General features: G+C 38.2%; 2 protein-coding genes across 2 annotated transcripts; one reads left to right on the forward strand and one right to left on the reverse strand.

The window, feature by feature from the left end:
- Positions 1-9,532: 9,532 nt before the first annotated feature.
- LOC137134130 (uncharacterized) lies at positions 9,533-12,937 on the forward strand. The gene is made up of 6 exons (XM_067518643.1): positions 9,533-9,590; positions 9,709-10,053; positions 10,139-10,474; positions 10,762-10,878; positions 12,578-12,633; positions 12,758-12,937. The coding sequence occupies exons 1-6, from the start codon at positions 9,548-9,550 to the stop codon at positions 12,908-12,910; spliced, it is 1,050 nt and encodes a 349-aa protein (XP_067374744.1). The 5' UTR covers positions 9,533-9,547; the 3' UTR covers positions 12,911-12,937.
- Positions 12,938-14,343: 1,406 nt separating this feature from the next.
- LOC137134553 (polymeric immunoglobulin receptor-like) lies at positions 14,344-18,602 on the reverse strand (the record flags this gene model as incomplete). The annotated part of the gene is made up of 7 exons (XM_067519474.1): positions 14,344-14,493; positions 14,574-14,620; positions 14,709-14,819; positions 15,560-15,913; positions 16,062-16,391; positions 17,733-18,086; positions 18,269-18,602. Coding segments are annotated over 7 exons (1,665 nt in total), but the record flags the coding sequence as incomplete, so codon positions are not given.
- Between the last annotated feature and the right edge of the window lie 1,560 nt (positions 18,603-20,162).

Raw genomic sequence — 20,162 nt, forward strand, 5'->3', positions numbered from 1 at the left:
CCCTCCTCCTCCCTGCCCTTTTGTGTTCTTCTACCATGTGCAGAAATAGTTCATTGATAGACTAAGTGCTTTTGAAGTGAATATCTCTGCACTACTGTCAGTGCTATTCTGTCAGTCTGATTTACACTGGTGGGTTTTCATTAGCACTGAACATAAAACAGTTACCTTTCTGGTCATCTTCTAGCTTTGTGGCTACATGATGGCTTTAACACATCTAGGGATGGGGTAAGATAAGATTTGGCCATTACATTATTATATCCTCTTATTATATGTGTAATATATAGAGTACCATAGAAATGAGTCCTAAATCCTGAAAATCAGTTTGCATTTTTGCACTTCTGGCTCCTTCGTTCCCAACTGTCTTAAATGAAGTAGATGCTGAGTTTATAACTTGCCATCACCAACTTTATAAGGTCACAATAAAAAGAGGCCTAAGTCCCATCTCATTGACTTTGTGGAGGGAGCCAGGAAGATGTCATTTCTATATTGTCAAAAAAAAAAAAAAAAAAAAAGTTCCAAGTTAAAAAAGTTGTTCCTCCTAGTTAAATAGGATTTTTCTGAGAATTTACAAGAGATGAATGCAGCCATTTATTCTAAAGATTCACAAAGAAAGAGGAGCCTTCTTAAATATTGTGACAGCCACCCAATTGAGAAGCTTGGCATCAACAAAGACCCTCCCACTCTGTGGGTCAGTCTCTTCAGAAGGAAGAGCATGTTAAACTCTAGGAGGTGGTTGTGGTCACACCATCATTTGCTCGCTTCACTTCTTTTCATGACGTGCTTCTAGACATTTGAGAGCGCCATTCTTACAGTATCATACAAATACATTAACCTGTAGGTTATGATAATGGATGTATTGGTGGTGGACAAGTGGTTGATCACAAGCCAAAGATGTTGAATGAGTTTATTTGTTCTTTAGTTAGTAAGCACAGTTTACTTACATAGCACCTTTCTAGAGCTTTACAAAAAAAAAAAACAAAAAAAAAAATAAGGGCACAGCCACTATTCAAAGTCATGTCTAAACTGATGAGTCTTGAGCTGCTTTTTGAAAAAGTTCAGAGGCATAAATACAATGTTCAAGCACAAAAGCAGGGCCTCCTTTCGTTTTCAGTCTGGAGCAAGGCCTTTACACTCTGCACAGCCCTTCAAGTCGTCGTTCTCATGAAACAATAAGAATGCTGATTACCAAACTAACCAAGAAGAAGATGTTGCTTTGTGTCATTTGGTCAGTAGCGTGATCCTCAAATGATTTTGGAAAAGAACGCCTCTATATTGCTGCAGGTGATGCCTAGAGAGTGTGTCACAGGAGGATTCCACCACATCCTCCAAAATTATAGGTGTTAGAGAATTTTTTTTTTATTAAAGAAATAAATTGCATTCTGTATCTTAAATTTCTATACACCTAAATCAATCGTTCACAGAAAACTGCAATGGGAAATTTAAAAACAAATCCTCTGCACCAAATAACTTGATGCACATTGTGTCCTGTTTCGCACTGTCACACACTAACAAACTCATATTTACCACCAACAAACAAGTGACGTACGGAAAACATTGCAGCATCTCATGCTGATGCACGTTGGTTTAAGGTGTGAATACAAAGGGTCTTTTTTTACCTTTCTTACCCATTGTTTTAGCCACACAAAGCTTGCACTGCTGAGTGTGTGTGTGTGTGTGCCTAAGCGTGCACGCTCTGTGTAGGGTGCTAATCAAGTCCCAAATTATTGAAAAATTGTAATGAGCTATATGCCTGGTACATTCCAATGGGAATTACTTGGAGGAAATATCGCAGCCCATTTAACTTAATTAGAACGTAATACTACATGTTCAGCAAAATTTGTTTAATAGATGCAGCTGTTGCCCAGTTGGTAAATCAGTCGTCCACAAACCACAGGGTCAGTGGTTCGACTCCTGGTTCTTCTGTCCACATGTCAAAGTGTCCCTTGGCAAGACACTAAACCTCAAAAAGCTGCCCCCAATGTCTGTTACTTATTTGTAAGTTGTTTTGGATAAGTGTTCGCTAAATGACTAATTGTAATTATACAATAGTACATTTTGAGAATGCAGATGTATATATACGTAGTATATGTATGGTTGTGTCCTTGGTTAAAATTTTAACATGATAAAAATGTACGTACATTAAATGTGCTTTATGAAAGCACATACATGAGAAAGTAAAACTAAGTCATTTGAGAGCTAAAATTAGTCTGTTGAAGCCTCATGCAACTCTCCCCTCACTCTACATATCCTGTTGAAGCCCAGAGTCAGTTCTGTTATGAGTAAAGCGCTTCAGTGGTTGGTCAGAGAGCAGAGAAATGCCCCACCCCAGCTTTTGCCCTCGGTGTAGCTGCTGCCTGCGGCTTTGCTTATTTCTCACATGCTAGCCATACAGAAATACTTTGAGACCAGGAAGATGGTGGGGGTTATTTATGACAGAATCTGACACCTAACACCTTTTATATTTTTTATTTATCTATCAACTTTCTGTTTAATGTTCTCACTATTTAGAGTAGCATAGATTAGCCATCATTATTGTCACCTGTGCTTTTTCTATACAATGACAAATTGTTTAAAAGGTCAGAAACATAACCAAGGTGGCTGCAAGCAAGAATTCCTTCTTAGCTTCTTAGTATTAATCAAGAATCTGTTTTTTAAATAAAAGATTCCCGCCAGTCTCATTAAGCCATTCAGCCAATTTTGAAGTTTAGACATAACACAAAAGTCCCTTCCCTGTGCCCCCAGCCCCTCCTAAAGGATTTTGCTGCTTTATTTGAAAAGATCAATGTGAAATTCTTTCCACCACCAAGCTACTTCATGCACTCATCACCAGCTTTACTATCAAACATTCTTTCAGCCTGTTCAGCTTTGCTCCCTCCTTCAAACTGAAGCTTCTTTCTCTGTGCATTCAAGTCAACAGGTCACTGCTACCAGGTGGCATAGACAGTATCTGTAAAAGCCATGCAGCACCACAAGGCTCCATTCTCAGCTCCTCTTCTCCCTCTGCACAGGAAAACTTTATTCTTGTAGTAGTAACTGTTAAATGTCAAGTCCCTTTTTAGTGTCATAGCAATGTTACCAGGGAACACTAAAAAGTGATGGACATTTAGATTTGTAGATTTCTTTCTAGTTGCTTCCAGTTGCTTGTCATTTGTTTGTTGTGGCTTTTGCAGCACCATTCTCAATTTGGTTGTGTTGTGGGTTTTTGCAGTGCATTTCCTAATGCTGCACCTGCGTTGTTTGCTGTGCTTTGGTTATTTGCACACGTTTCTTGCTTTGCAGTGCCCGGAGCACTCAGGGCCACTTTAGTTGTCTCATCTTTAAACATAAATTGTAATAAAAATGCATGTTCATGCCTTCGATGTCCAGTTTCCAAATAAAATCAGTCCACATACATCTTGTTCTCAAAAAGAGGGGAGACTGAACAGAGTCACTAAGGGTCCTGGAAGGGCAGGACCAGATGGAAGTTCTTGTAGGGGAGAAAAATGTAGTTGGGACAGGGGAGTGAGTCAGGAGCCAGACAAAAAGGGGAAACCACGAGGGAGGTCAGATGATGGATGACCAGTCGAGTGGAGGGGAGAAGGATAATTGCATACTAGGGATGAATGTCTGCAGGTGTGTAATGCATAGGTACTGTAGGGGAGCTCAGGATAAAGAAAAATGTTTCTTTTGTTGTAGAAGAACAGCTAACCAGTAGTAAACATTCAGGTTATCACAGTGTCAAAGTAAAGGTCCATAATCCAAGGTCCAACCCAGAATCCCAAGAGCCAATAGCAATAATCAAACATTCCAATATCCAATTTGCACAATCCGGAAATAAGTAATGAAGGACTTACAATGGAGAGTACATGGGGGAAGGAACCCGGATGGAGTCTGGAGGGATGGGTTACAGACAGGCAGACAACATGAGGAATCAGCAGGTAGACTGATCAGACAGCCAGCAGGCAGGTTAGCCACTTAGCAGGTAGGCAATAGGCAGACAGGTTAGCAGGCAGGCAAGTTTAGCAGACAGGTAATAGGCAAAACTGGTTTAGCAGCAGGCTTCAGGCAGATCTCAGGCAGGGGATCGCAGACAAAGAGATTACAATGATCCAAAGGCCACAGAGACTGTCTGGAAGGCTCACTAAAGTCATGCAGGGGGATGATCTGAAGGGAGACTGTGGCAAGAGCTGGGTTTAAATAGCCAGGAGAACAGGTGTAACTAATTAGGGGCGGTGATGAATGTAAAGTCACTGAACAGACTAGAAAGGATGTGAAAACAGGGGAATAGAAAATAAGAGACAGAGACAGGAAGTGAAACCATATTTAGTGGGAGGGAACAAGTTCAGACCAATCCGATTGGCTACTCATTATGTTGGCGTATTACTGTATTACAACAACAGTGGATATATATGAACCATCTGAACACATGACAATAAGTCACTCTGATAAAAGCGTTCATGGGATTCTCTGAAAGACATGGAGACTTAGCATAACTAGTTTGACTCATTCATTTTAAACAGCATAGGCAAAACTTTAGAACCACCTCCTCCAACAATGATCTCCAGTACGACGCCACCACCCACTTTGACCTCAATAATAAACAGAGAGTAGAATTATCGCCTTTCTGTTTCAACTTCAAAACCAAGATATTATAATAATGTAGAATTCATGGCAGAGCTGCTGTATCAGATTGCATTACATTGTACAATCAAGTGGCCGTTGAGAGTACAATAATCTAGAACTAGAACACTTTTAATTTGTTTTATATTTCCAAATAGGTGGACTTAACATGTGGCTAATACTCTCCAGTATGGTTACGCATTTTGGCGAACACAAAAATATCACTGTGGCTGTTTAAAAAAAAAAGAGAGAGAAAGGTGAAGCAAAGTGGTGTACACAGCAGGCTCTCAGTGCCCCTGGTCTATCCCCAGCTTAAAGTGAGCCTCTGCCTGATTAGACTGTATACGTGACTGTGGTCTTTCAGGGTAAACTTTTCATCATGTACACGAGCAGCGCTCTGGATTAGTCCCTACAATGTGTGTTTTAAACTTTAGCACTAATTATAAAGACTAATTGCTCAACATGTTTCTTTTTCCAAACATTTGCACTGTGGGATTTTTTTTTTTTCTGATCAAAAAAGCAGTAACTGTTGCCATTACAGTAGCACTGACCTTACAACTCTAAATGTTTGGTTATTCTGTAGTGTAGGATTAGGGTTAGATTGAATTTGAACAAATTAGCTTCTCTTATATTGGTTATATCACTCCTAAAAGGACTGAAAAGATAAGAGCATGATAAGGTTTTCAATACAGGCACAGAAAACATGAATACCAATAGGTGTTAGTTTTGTAGCAATGTACTGCGTGCGGTGTACATTGTGCCATTGAGCCAACTGACAAGCTCCACATTATGAATGATGACCCTCCTACTTATCATGTGATCCACTCACAGTACAGAACGTGGTTGTGGTCAAACCATCCATTTCTACAAGGTAGTGGCAATACACCGCCGTATAGTGGAAACACTATTAAAGACTTTCTGATTCAGCAGGTGTGTACTGTTGTGAGTGACGGAACCCATGTGAACCTAGGAGAAAACCCCCACTTAATATAACCCAGCTGACACATGAAGCCAGCTGACTTTGTTGTGAAGCAGCGTGAGAAAATATGTCACAGTGCTTATTATAAAATGGAATTTTGGTTTTGCAGTGAAACAACAACCAACAAATTAGCAAATCGATGAATGTCAAGATATTAATGGTAAAGTGCAGTGTTGGACAGACCTAACAACGCTGCCAAGAACATGTAATAATGCAGCCCAACAGAATATGGCCTCAAAAAAGTAACCAGAGTACAGCTGACACACACGGATAAGTGCACACTGACAGTCACCACTGACAAACAAATGATGCATGGAAACTTTAGCAGTGTTGTGGTTGGATTTTCAAACGGTGTGAATAAGAGGTGTGACTACAAAGCGTCCTTTCATTTCTAACTGTTTAAATCTCAGGAAACTGGCCTTGCACTGGCGTTTTATCTCTTGGTAAAAACTGTGGATGACCAAAACAGTTTATTATTATCATTAATACGAAGATCACAGCATCGCACATGTCATTAAAGGGTGGACGAGTTATGGACACACACTCAACTGCTGAGTCATTCTATGACATCATTAACTGCTTTTCGGCTTCGTGTTTTGTTGAGGCTGCTGGTGAAAAACAAGTGTAATTTGTTCCATCAGGTTTTTAAGACCAATAGTAACTGATGCATCTCTACACACATTTATAGAGATGCGCCTATAGGTTCATGAGAAGGAAGGGACCGATGATCAGTTTTGTTAAGTTGGAAGACTGGTTAGTTTCATTGGGTGTTGCTCTGAGGCTAATCTTGTTGATCTGGCCTGGTGTCTTTTGGAAAGGCGGGACTTTTGATCTTAACGTTCACCGATTGCTCACAAGTATGTTACAGCCTTGCTAAAGCCCCCCCCCCCCAATATAAATCCCTTGGTGACATGAGGGCATTTAGTTAAAACTAATAATTAATCAAACAGTACTAAGCACTAAGTTTTATGAATATTATACATTTTAGGAGCAAACGCTGATGTTGCTTCTTTTAAAAAGAGAAGAATAGGATTGGCACTTTTAATAAGCACAGTTAAAAAACTAAAATAAAACAACAGGTATAATATGTTGAGCTAAAATTAGTCTGCTCATGTAATTCTCCTCTCACTACATATCCTGTTGACACCTAGAGTCAGTTCTGTTCTGAGTAAACAACTTCAGCGGTTGGCCAAAGGGCGGAGAAATGGCCCACCACAGCTTTTCTTTGTCAGTGCTTCTGCTGAACGCAGCTTCGCTTTAAGTTCTCCTGACATTTATGCAGAAATGCTGTGACCTCAGAAACTCATTTCTAAGTAGCTTGATGCCTTTTTTTGTTGTTGTCGTTGTACAGTATGTTACTACGTTTCTAACACATTGCATTTGCTTTAGTTACCATCTGCAGCAAAGTTATGGGCTATTTAGTGAACAGATACACAGCAGATCGCAGTGACGCCCCCAGAACTCTTAGTGGCTTTATGCACAAAAAAAGCATATTTAAAAGTTGGAATGACATCATTCAAACATTTGGGAAAAACAACTATACAAATTAAACAATTCTGATGCAAAATGTACATTTATGCCCAACCATCCCTTGTGCTTTTAATTTCAAACCTAGTTTTTAATAGATTTTTATCATGTTTTGTGCATGACAGTTTTTAATTTGCACAGCAGAAATTATTAAAAAAACAGTCCAATAGTCCCAAGTTTTTTTCATTATTGCTATGGGTGATGCAGTTGCAACACTTTATCTTAACATAGTAAGCACGCACACACAAACACGCACATTCTCCTTCACATCTACACTTGTGAGTTCTCTACATCTCTTAGTTTCCTTTTTGGGTTTGGCCACATTTCCTCTCACCTTTGCCTTCCAGCTGCCCCTCAAACCCACAGGCCACTGCCTCTGCTGTGGCTTATTTCAATTCATCTCCACGTATTAACTAACAGACTCCTTTTCTCCTTCTTTGTTGCTTCTTTTTTCCTCCCTTTTGCTTTTTTACAGCTTTTTCTTTCCAAACAATTGCACTGTACTTAAAAGGCGGCACACTGGCTCAATTGTGGCCCGAATTTAGTTTTTGCTCCTATTCTTAAGTGTAATGTCTGACTTGTCATACCCAGTAAGCACAGGACAAGAAGTGAGTTGGAAGGTAATAAATAAATAAATAAATAATTTATATTGAATACAAAAGTGGTGATGCAGCAGGTGGAGAGGCTTGAAGTTGACTGCAGGTGACTGGTGTGGAAAATCTATGGAGGAGAGAGAAGGTGAGTGACAGCTTACACTCAGAGTAGTTAATATTGCTGATGGAGTTCGTAGAAGAGAATGGAGCTTTTCTGCAGAGGAGCTGGAGTCTTGGGCGGCGAGGGAGCCAACACAGGTGAGAGGTCAGGGAAAAGAGGAGAACTAAGGGCTGCTGAAACTATTAGCGAAAAAAGGCAACAGAGGCAAATACAAAGTAACAACTGAAATACAAAGTAGCAACAAAGGCAGAAAGTAACACCTGAAAGTGTCCGATAAGAAAAAAACATCAGATGAAAAAACAACAGTCTTGAGCAATTCCGCTTCTAATTAATTGCCCGAAGGTTATCGAGTCCATGGAAGAAATGTACAGCAAAAGTTACTTACTAAGTGGCCTACAGGCAGGCAGAATAGAAGTTTTCTAGGAAAAAAAAACAAATACACAGTCATAGACAGAAAGGTAAGTCGGAAAGAAGAAGATCAAAACTGACGGAAACAGGTAACTAGAATACTGGGGAACAGGATCAGGCAGGGAGGAGCAGGTAACCAGGGCATATAAAGGGGAGTCAACAGGTGAAGTAAGTGGGGTCTAATTAGGCTACACAGACAGAGCAATATCAGAGCAGAGAGGAGAGATAGTAATGATCACCATGGCACAGACCAGCTTCACAGCCGTGACAGCTATGTGGTGACATTGGTGAAAGATTTTCCACCTAGTTTTCACACAACATTGAGGTGCCTGTATGTGAGTGACACTAGGTCTTGGTTACTATACCTTTTCCTGCTCTGCACAATGACAATGTGAGATTTCACCCAGAATGTGACCATGCTGGAGGAAAATGGGGTTCCAAGTGTCTAATATAGTAATAAAGATTTCTCTATCACTGGCGATGACTAGAATAACAGGAAGTAACCAGGCAGCATATTATTATTACCATAATAGAAACATAAGATCTTTCTTCATTCTATGGAGTTTAATGATTATAGTTTGTCCTTTTTTTCACCTTTCACCGCTGGTTTGGCAAAATGACCCAATGTGCCTGAGTGAAGTAGACAAGTGAGGGCAGTTTAGCCTGTTTCTGTCTCATCTGTTATATTACTCTTACATACATAGGCTGGGGTGATTAAGATGAATATGTTTGAGTATTTTCATTCTGTTAGATAGTAGCATTACAGTTATTATGAAATTAATTGGTAAAGATTTTGGCACCTCCCAGTGGGAGAAACCACCAAAAACAAAAAAGTTGACCCTTTCCCTATTTAATAGCAAAATAAATGCACCACTTTACTAAAGATACTGTTTCGGCTTGCAATTGATAACAAACTAATCTATGTTTCTTTCCAGGTCTTTTGGATCAAACTACCATTACTTAATGGTAACAGATGGGAGGCATAATTCACACTTTCATGGTCCACACATTAACTGGATGAATTGCTCACTTTGCTGCAACACTTTGCTGCAAGGGGGGAGTTGTTAATTGCTGTGGTATACATGCTATACAGAATCAAAATCACAGGATACATATGTTCACCTTCAGATACCCATATTTTATTTTATTGCTAAAAGATAACCAGTGCTGAGGATTAAACCCTAAACCAAATATAGGGAGGAGTGTATTTTATACATTTCAGCCAATCATGTAACTTGGTGAACCTTGGTCACATTGTGACTTAACCTTTCATTTGTGTAGAAAGACATCAGTAGTGCAGGAGAAGTGTGCTACACCACAATGATCGGACCACTCACAGCCCTGATACTTCTTCATACAGTGTGTAAGTCCTCTTCTTAAGTAGTGTGAGGGAAAATGCTACACAAGGCCCTGCCATTTTTCAGGGATTATGTTTTGTCCGGGTTTAAATCCTAACTTTTGTTTGTTTTTTGTTTTTTCAGCTTACACTGAAACTGCAGAGGATTCTCACCTCATCTCTTTAACTGTGGTTGGAATTGGTGATGATGTTACTTTTCAATGTTCAGGCTCTGAGAGCGACAGCAAATTCTTTTACTTGAATAAGCAGCCCGTTGGGCATTTGTTCCAAACAGTTGTAGCTCTAGTTCTTAACAAAGTTAGAGTTAGTGAACAATTTAAAAACTCACGTTTCACAGTGACACAAGAGAAGACCCAGCTTTTTGTCACCATCAAAAATGTCACCAAAGAGGATGAAGCTACATATTTTTGTCAAAAAGGAGGGACGTTTTCACAGATGTCCTACAATGGCACATTCTTGGCGGTGAACGGTAAAATATCTTATCCTATCAGTGTTTGTGCCTGTAATGTTTTAAGTCATACAGATAAAACTTCTTTTTCTTTTAACAAACACAGATCCCGAGCACCATAAATCTGTCTATGTGAAGCAAAGCACTAAGACTGTGTCAGTCCAGTCGGGCAACTCAGTGACTCTCCAGTGTTCACTCTTCTCGAAGAACAAAGTCCAGTGTCCAGGTGAACACAGCGTTTACTGGTTCAGAGCTGGATCAGAGGGATTTCATTCAGGCATCCTTTACACTCACAATATCAGCAGTGATGAGCCAGAGGAAAGGAGCTGTGTCTACAGTTTGTCCAAAACTATACAAAACTCCTCTGATGCTGGGACTTATTACTGTGCTGTGGTCACATGTGGAAAGATCCTTTTTGGGGAAGGAACCAAAGTGGAGACAAGTATGTATTTATAGTGGAATTGTGTCATCAGTCAGTCTTCAAGAAATGTATTTAGTGAGCTAAGGTATGTACAAGAAATGCATTATGTTTATTAATTTGGTGGTTTGTTTTAGGTTTAAGTATTGATTGTCATATGTTGACTTACCAGTGGAGGTAAACTGTCAAAACATGATAATAGTTTTATAAATGCCACTGTGTTGTCTAAAATTGTTTACTCCATAATTAAATAATATATTATATAGAGTTTAATAAAGGGTTTTTTTTGGGGGGGGGAGGGTATTTTGCAGATACAGAATTAGGCCCAGCTGTCCTTGTTCTTGGTGTACTGCTGGCTCTTTGTGGGGTTGTGATTACTGTCCTTATTTTTTACATAAATCAGAGGAAAGGCTGTGAACATTGTAAAGGTAAGTCCACCATATTTGTTTTTCACGTTTGATATTCTTTTCGATACTTAACTAAATTAAGGTCTGAATGAATTTATTTTGCTGTTAAAACAGAACGTGTGTAGAGATATTAGGGTAAAATAATATTTTTAATTGAAGCTAAGTTCAGATAAAGCTGTAGTTGCTGTAGGCCTCTCTACAGTTCTGACGCAGTTAGTTACAGCTACCTGTCCTAAATATTAAACCTTTTTTTAAAAAATATTTGTAACAACATCTGGCAACTGACAACTGACAACTGACTGGGTCATAAGAACAAAGACTGGATTTTTTATACAACACACCTAACAACATTCTCTGCCAAATGTCAGCACCAACTAGGCCACACTGGCCCTGACCTGGGCCATCTGGGTACGACCAGCTGTCACCACTAAAAACATTCGTAGTCGACTGTAGAGTCGTTAACAGTGTGGCAGCCTTAAGTTTTCCTGAAAGTGTAGCAAACCCTCTTCGCCCTCTAAGACCCAAACATGAAAAAATCTTTTACCGCCACACTAGAACATCAAGCTACAGCTGTGGCTTTTATTGAGACATGACTACCTTTCTTTGCTACCATTTCACTTTCTTCCCCTGCTGCAGCCACAATTACTCCAGTTTACAATAATATGGTGACAGCTAATGTTTACATTTAGTCATCTGGCAGACACTTATATCCAAAGTGACTTGTGGCAACTGATAAGTGAGGTATAAGTTAAGCAAAAGTCTAAGTCAAGAAGAAAACAACAAAGCAAGGTGCTATCAGAGAAGTGTTTCTATTTCATGAGAGTGCAGAAAGTGCAAGAAAAAACAGATAGGATTTATTTTTGGATTTATTTATTTTTTATTTTTATTTATTATTATTTTTATTTTTTATTTTATTTTAAGTGCGTAGGAAGATGGTATGATGAGATGAACAGATGAGGTAAACAGGAGCTGTTGAGTTGACCACCCTCCAAATCTTCGAATCTGATGCGGTGTGTCCTTAAGCAAGATGCTCAGTGCTAGTTCTCCGAATGCCTCCTGTGCATGTGTATGTGCAGCATGTATATATGTGCTCAATGATGACAATAAAGATTTTATCTGCATGCCCTAGAGACAAAGGAGATATGGTTTGTGAAGCTCAGTTGATCATCGATGATGAATCCCAGATTTCTTGCCAACTTAGTGGGGACAATCACTGCAGAACCAATGTTACTGCTGATGTGTTTTGTTGAAGGTCTGGCTGGGAAGACAAGAACTTCTGTTTCCTTCTACTGCTGTTCAAGTTAAAGTGGAGGAACTATTCTCAATTTTTATTTGTGCATTTTTAAATGGTTCCAAAAAACAAATTTGATTCAATCAAATTAATTTGATCAATTGCCCGCCCTATGAAGAGTTTATTGAAAGATTCTAGTTGGATAAACACTGAAGAGCTTCGACAAATATGAGCCTTGGTTTTATACAGAACATTTACTGTAGATTTGACCCAAACCATATTCTTTCTCTAACCTTAACTTAGACTGTGGTGTAGATGTAGCCTGTTGTGTAATAGTGGTGCACTTTGTATTTCAGCCATCCGCCTCCTGCCAAACCCATTGCTGTTAATAATTAGGGCACTACATTCATTAAGAAAACTATTGCTTCTGTGACCTAAGCTTGTGATAAATGTGAAACCCTAATATAACATCTGAAAACTTTTTAACAGGATCAGTCAATGTTCCCCATCATCGTGGGCATAACAAGTCAACAGTGCATAATCTGGTAAATATGCATTGGTGTGTTGCTGTTTTTGTATTGGGTAGTTGTAATGATGTCAGGGTATGACAAATATCAAACAAATATCCTGGACTAGATACATATTGATCTTGACTTGAATTTTTTGCAGGATCGTGGAGACAAGGCAGGGAACTATGCAGCACTGGATTTCCCCTCAAGGAGGGTGAAGAAAGGGATGAAGAAAGATTTGCCACAAGAGTGTGTGTACTCCGTTGTTAAAGCAGATTACCACAACGCTTCGGACCACAAGCAGATTCATTAGCCAGAATGTTAATATTTATCTAGAAATTGTGGCATGCTACTGATTTTGCAGGGAGCACAAGCTTTTAAGTTGCTTTGTTAATTGCCACAGCACGTGTGCCAGTATTGTCAGCATGACTGTAGAATCTGTTTTAGCTGTTTGATTTATAATTTAAATTACAAATGGTTTTCCCAGACTGATTAATCACATATTCAAATATTATTTAGAAAACCCTTGTTACTTTTAGAAATGTTCATCACTAATGCAGTGGTGAGAATCTTGACGCTTTTCAGTATTGAAAACCTAATAAAACCCTTCCAGAATAACCAACACCTGTTTTGCACTTTGACGGATCACAGCACTAACAGCAGAACATTTGAATCATTTGTTTATTGATAGAATTGAATAGAACTCCAAATCTTGTTAACAAATGGTTTGCACACATATACTTTCAAAAGACACTGACTCACTTTACAAGCATAATTCATGCAGGATGATGCTTTAAATTATACTGGCTGATAAAAATTCTATTTAAAATCTGGAAATATCTCTAGTTCATCTAATACTTTGTTGTAGGTAGTCATTTTCCACCAACGGTAACAAGTTTATCTTAGTTAAATGCTATGAAATGATATGCACAGTGGTTAGCGCTGCCACCTCACAGCTAAAAGTTTGGGGGTTCATGTCCCTGACCGACTGTGGGACCGGTACTGCATGGCCTTTCTGTGTGGAGTCTGCATGTTCTCCCTGTGCTTTGCATGGGTTTCCATCAGGTACTCTGGTAGAGTGGCAGCCCACCGACCAGATGGGAGTAAGGGTCGGAGCTCGGCTTTCCGCGACCACATGTTGAAGTGACCAGGGGCAAAGCAGGTCCCTTAGCCCCCGTGCCCTGTATTTGTAGCTGGTTCAAATAGTATCTGCTCTAGTCATCTCAGGAGTAAATTTTGCTCCTGTCACAATTAGTACGACTGCTACTATCAACAATAGGCAAGTTTTAGCCTAATAGAAGGTGTGATTTGCCACTTCTGAAGCACAATTGTGTTTGTAACAACAACTGAAGGTGGTTATGCGATGTTTTTTTTTTAAATGGCTGTATACACCAATGTTACACAACACTAAATTCTCCTGGAGGTTTTATAGATGTGTTGGACAGGGGTCAGCATGGGCCGATCTGCATATACCGTGTTCTAACTCCTTGCATTGCATTTTTCCTATGCTAACTCTTAAATATAAACTTTATCGTTTGGTGTTAATGTTGTGACTGAGAGGCGTATTTTGCAGGGTTGTACATTTGATTGAAAAGAAACTTACCAATTATATTTAAGAATGGTGCTTAATAATAGAACTTAATAGGAACAGTATTATCATATAGCCACATACTGTAAATAAATCCTTTTCTTCCAAACACATGATCATCATCAATGCACATAAAACAGCACCCGCTGATGCCAAACAAACCAGTTAACTCACTAATTCAATCCAAATGCCTTCGCTGCAGCATAGATCCTTGCTCTATTTGCTGCTTTGGCATTTGTTATTCCACCACTGGCAGTTTTAATAGTGGTAAAGATGACAGCAGAATAAACCTGTGTGTCATCTTTTTCCTGAAAAAATAAATGAAATTAAAAAGTTAAATAACCTTCATAACTTTGTTTTAATAAGATCAAGTTTTTAAATTCTTTACCTGTTGAGTCTTTTGACATTTACTGTATTTATGCAGGGAAACAGCAGCTGAGATATGGAATAGAAAACATATAGAACAATATATTAATGGAGTAGTTTTAACCATATTGTTATTTAATATATGAAGTACTGTTACCATTTTTGTCACACTTGATGGGACAAAAGAGGAAGGCTAGAAAAATCATAGTTGAGACACCACTCAGCAGGAAAATAACTGCAGTGGTCATTTGTATCCACATGTTGGTATCTGAAACAGAAACAAATGGAAGAAACTATGTGTGAATGTAGATACATTTAAATTGAAAACAAAAATTGTGAAAAAAGGTTTATATAGTTTTGTTTGACTCCAAAATGCAGTTAAGTACAATTGTTTATATCTTCTTATTTTAAATAGCAGAATAAATAAAACAGGCTTTTTTCATCAACACAATATTTAATGCTAGGGATGTGCTGATGCAGTTCTTTTGTAATCCAATACCAATCTGAAATCTTTAGTATTAAGTAAAAGCTGATACGGATTTTAATCTGATCATTACAGATGTAGGCATTCAAAATGTGACCCCTTTGTCATAATAAATATCTATTTTCACCTTGTACTGCAGCGTGGCATGCGATTGCAGCACAAGGTCTAAGTGGTAATATATCACCCTGTGACAACATGATGTTAGGCCTCTTACTCTTTTGTCGTTGTGGTCAGGGTTTACTGTAAACTGTGATTATTATTAAGAATGCAATTGTAGTCAGATCAGTTTTTAAAAGACAATAATGTTATTTAAAAAAACAAAAACCTTCTCTCCATAAAAATGTTGTTCTTAGAAACTAATATAACAGTAGATATATATCAATATACCATGAGAAATAAAACAATTTAGCACATGCAGTGGATCCCGCTGGTAGTTTATTACTGTTTAACTGAATAACCAAACCGTATAACATCAAACCTCAAATATTCAAATTTTCTGATTAACAGAACAGTGAAACAGTTACCTTTAATGTCCAGTTTAGTTCCATTTCCAAATAAAATCTGTCCACATGTGGCCACAGCACAGTAATAAGTCCCAGCATCAGAGGAGCTGATGGTCTTAGAGAAGCCATAAACACAGCTCTTCACAGTGTCAGATCTCTTCTCACACTGATGATTTCCATCAGTGTGGATGATTTCTGGATGAGATTTCTCTGATCCAGCTCTGAACCAGTACACACTGTGATCTCCTGGACACGTCTTGTTCTCAGAGTCAGAGAGAAGTGAACACTGGAGAGTCACTGAGTCTCCTGGACGGACTGGATCAGATGCTGTCGACCACTGAACAACAGTATAGTTTGATGTCCTCTGACTGTTTCCTACAAATACAAAACTTTATTTATTAACAGGGCAGATTTCTTAAAAGCATTTTGAAAATTGTAAGTCTAATCTAAATTATGACACTACTTTGAATCAATGGCTGAAGTAGCTGAAACATTGTTGGTAAGGCTTTTATTTTTTCCTAACCTTTTATTAGCAGATATGTTCCGCTCCATACAGGAATTGTCATCCACTCAATGACTGCACACTGATACATTCCCTCATCTTCTTCGATCGTCCTTAAAATGGTCAGGTTACTAAAACTGTTATCATCATCCACCTTCATTCTGGATTCAGGAAACCCTTTTGAAAACTCAGGTTTTGTTGATTTCCGTAGAATCACCACTAATTTCATAGTGTCACCCGCACTCTGCCTGTACCAGTGAACTTCTCTACGAGTGATCTCAGCGTTTGGCAGATCACATGTGAAGGTTACAGGTTCCCCAAGTTGAACTGAGATCACCGGAGTCAGAGCATCTGAATTTAAAGAAAACACACAACATGATACATTAAATCACAAATAGTATATGACATAGAAACCTTTCAATGAAAAAATCCGCAGCTGGCATCTTAATTCACTGAGAAAATACATGGTGAGTAAAATCACACTTACAATATAAAATATTTAATGCTAGAGATGTGCTGATGCAGTTGTTTTTAATCCAATACCAATCTGGCACGTTTAGTATTAAGTAACAGCTGATAAGAGTTTTAATCTGATAATTACAGATGTTGGCATTCAAAGTGTGACCCCTTTGTCACAATAACTGTCTATTTTAACATCAACTGTGCATTTTTTGTACTGGAGCGTGGGATTCGATTACAGCATAAGGTCTTTAGGTGGCACTAAGCTTACACTCACAGGTAAAATATCACCCTGTGACAACATGATGTAAGGCCTGTTTCTCTTTTACCGTTTTGGTCGGGGTTTACTGTAAACTGTGATTATTATTAAGAATTCAATTGTAAACAGATCAGTTTTTAAAACAAGATAGTATTATTTAAAAAAGCAAACCTTGTCTCCAAAAAAATTGCGTTCTTACCAGCTAATATAACAATGATAACATCATTAATTAGCCTATTAATCGCTAGGGTTTTTAAATTAATTAAATCTGTGTTCATGTCCATCTCACCTGGCGGGTAAACATCAATAGGTGTGGATTCCTCAACTCTCCCTTGCCTAGTTAGTTTACTGACCCACTGGACACACTTGGTAGCCAATATAGCATGAGAAATCAAACACTTTAGCACACGCAGTGGATCCCGCTGGTAGTTTATTAACCTGGGATCATTCAGCATAAACAGCTTCAAATTCTTTTACATGAATTGATTAGAATTAGTATATTAAAAAAAACGCTGAACTACATGTTGGACAAACATTAGCCTGAAATGAGTGTGAAATCAGCAATAGTAGCTTAATTTAACCACAATGTATTTTTCAGGACTTATAATATTAAAGTGCTGGCTACTGTGTGCAGACTACGATAAAAAGTAGCATAATCATGCTTTCAGCATGTCTGGAGGACCTGTCGGGAGCACAGGAAAATAACAAAAATCAAAACAACGAAAACACTTGCATCCTCCTTGATAAAATAATTTAAAATTACCTTTAATTTTGGACGAATGAACTTTGTACTAACTGATTGTGCCTTAATTAATTAATTTATTTTTGTCCTTTAAATATTATGTTGATAAAAACTAAATTTCTCTTTTTGGCATTTCAATTTAAGGGGATGCACCCAACTTTTGCGCCCAACTGTATAACCTCAAACCTCAAATATTCAAATTTTCTGATTAACAGAACAGTGAAACAGTTACCTTCAATTTGCAGTTTAGTTCCATTTCCAAATAAAATCTGTCCACATGTGGCCACAGCACAGTAATAAGTCCCAGCATCAGAGGAGCTGATGGTCTTAGAGAAGCCATAAACACAGCTCTTCACAGTGTCAGATCTCTTCTCACACTGATGATTTCCATCAGTGTGGATGATTTCTGGATGAGATTTCTCTGATCCAGCTCTGAACCAGTACACACTGTGATCTCCTGGACACTTCTTGTTCTCAGAGTCAGAGAGAAGTGAACACTGGAGAGTCACTGAGTCTCCTGGACGGACTGGATCAGATGCTGTCGACCACTGAACAACAGTATAGTTTGATGTCCTCTGACTGTTTCCTATAAATACAAAACTTTTTTTATTAACAGAGCAGATTTCTTAAAAGCATTTTGAAAATTGTAAGTCTAATCTAAATTATGACACTCCTTTGAATCAATGGCTGAAGTAGTTGAAACATTGTTGGTAAGGCTTTTATTTTTTCTTAAATAGTAACACACTGACTGAAATGTCAGATTCTTACCTTTTATTAGCAGATATGTTCCGCTCCATACAGGAATTGTCATCCACTCAATGACTGCACACTGATACATTCCCTCATCTTCTTCAATCGTCCTTAAAATGGTCAGGTTACTAAAACTGTTATCATCATCCACCTTCATTCTGGATTCAGGAAACCCTTTTGAAAACTCAGGTTTTGTTGATTTCCGTAGAATCACCACTAATTTCATAGTGTCACCGGCACTCTGCCTGTACCAGTGAACTTCTCTACGAGTGATCTCAGCGTTTGGCAGATCACATGTGAAGGTTACAGGTTCCCCAAGTTGAACTGAGATCACCGGAGTCAGAGCATCTGAATTTAAATAAAACACACAATATGATACATTAAATCACAAATAGTATACGACATAGAAACCTTTCAATGAGAAATCCCACAGCTGGCATCTTAATTCACTGAGAAAATACATGGTGAGTAAAATCACACTTACATGCTTCACAAAGAAGAAGCAGTGTAACACATAACATGATCATCTTGACATTGCCTCTTGTAGTGAGAGTTTTGGGTATTTTAGTGAGTAAAGTTGGTGAGCTGATTGTGATAGGTTGGTGCGTCAAACGCATCTGATTGGTTATCAAAGGAAAAAGAATCAGCGGTCCACTTCCTGTTACACTAGACTTAGAGCCCTTTATTTAGGTGGGTATTCACTTTCTTGCCTAAAACTGTCATTTCTTTTTTACACATTATGTTGCTGATATTTTTATGAAATGATAGAGATTTTATATTGATAGAATCTATTACTTTATGGACTTTGGTTTATATCAGTGTTTACATTATTTAGCATTTTATCACAAACACACAGAAGTTTAATAAATGTTTTAGTCATAAATCAAAGTAAAGGATACATTCTAATTTTTATCTGAAGTTGGCAAAATATGATGTGGCAGGGGGTCAGCAAAGTTATAGAAGCTTGTCCTGACTTTAATTTTTGTTCAACCCAAAAACTAAAAACACAAATGCTTAAAGTTGACTTGTCCATTATAAATAGTCAGTAGAACAACTAATTTGCTTACATCCTCTAAGTAGCATGATCCCACAAAATATAATGAAAATGCATTCAACAGTTTTAAAGATACACTCACCAACGACACCTTGCTAGTAATGGTAGGACCCGTTTTGCCTACAAAATTGCCTTAACTCATTGCGGCATAGCTAAAATGAGGTGCTGGAAACATTTCATAGAGACTTAAGTCCATATTGACATGATAACACAATGCAGTCGCTGCAGATGCTTCCATGGCATCACATCCCAAACATGCTCCACTGCATCTAAAAGTAGAAATTGAGACTCCAGGCAACATTTTTCAATCATTGTGAAACCTTGTGAATTGTGGCCTCAGCTCTTAAATAAATATTAGTCTGACATGGGATGCTTTCATTGTCTTACAAACATTAGCAGAGATTAGACATAACTTAGTTTTAGAAATGGTCAGTGGTAAAATAATTCCAGTTAAAGTGTAATGTGATTAGCCATTGTCATATTTAAAAATATAAACTGCTTTCTATAAACTGCTCAATTTAGCACAAATAATAGTAACACTTCGACAAAAACACATATTTTATTGTCATCATGTTCATCAACAGTTCACACAACAAAAACAGTTAAGTTACCAATTATTAAAACATTTACTTACAGCAGGTTTATGAACATACAGTGTCTGTCTTGCTTCTGATTTTCTAACAGCGTCACTAAGGTAAAAACTGAATACCACCAGGACACTTTTAAATCACTCCCCTACACCCCTTTGCCTCCATCTCGTTCACTGCTGATGGCTCTGCCATCTTCTTTGCTGATTAGTTGGCAGCCATTAGCTCCCAGTTCTCTCCACCACATAGAGACATCCTGCTAAGTACATCG

Source organism: Channa argus, chromosome 10 (assembly GCF_033026475.1).
Source record: "Channa argus isolate prfri chromosome 10, Channa argus male v1.0, whole genome shotgun sequence".
NCBI lineage: Eukaryota > Metazoa > Chordata > Actinopteri > Anabantiformes > Channidae > Channa > Channa argus.

Bases quoted from the DNA above. Each gene is read 5' to 3' on its own strand.
- LOC137134130 (XM_067518643.1), top strand. From the start codon at position 9,548: ATGATCGGACCACTCACAGCCCTGATACTTCTTCATACAGTGT. The intron at 10,879-12,577 runs GTAAGTCCACCA...ACTTTTTAACAG, and splicing joins AGGCTGTGAACATTGTAAAG to GATCAGTCAATGTTCCCCAT. The intron at 12,634-12,757 runs GTAAATATGCAT...AATTTTTTGCAG, and splicing joins AGTCAACAGTGCATAATCTG to GATCGTGGAGACAAGGCAGG.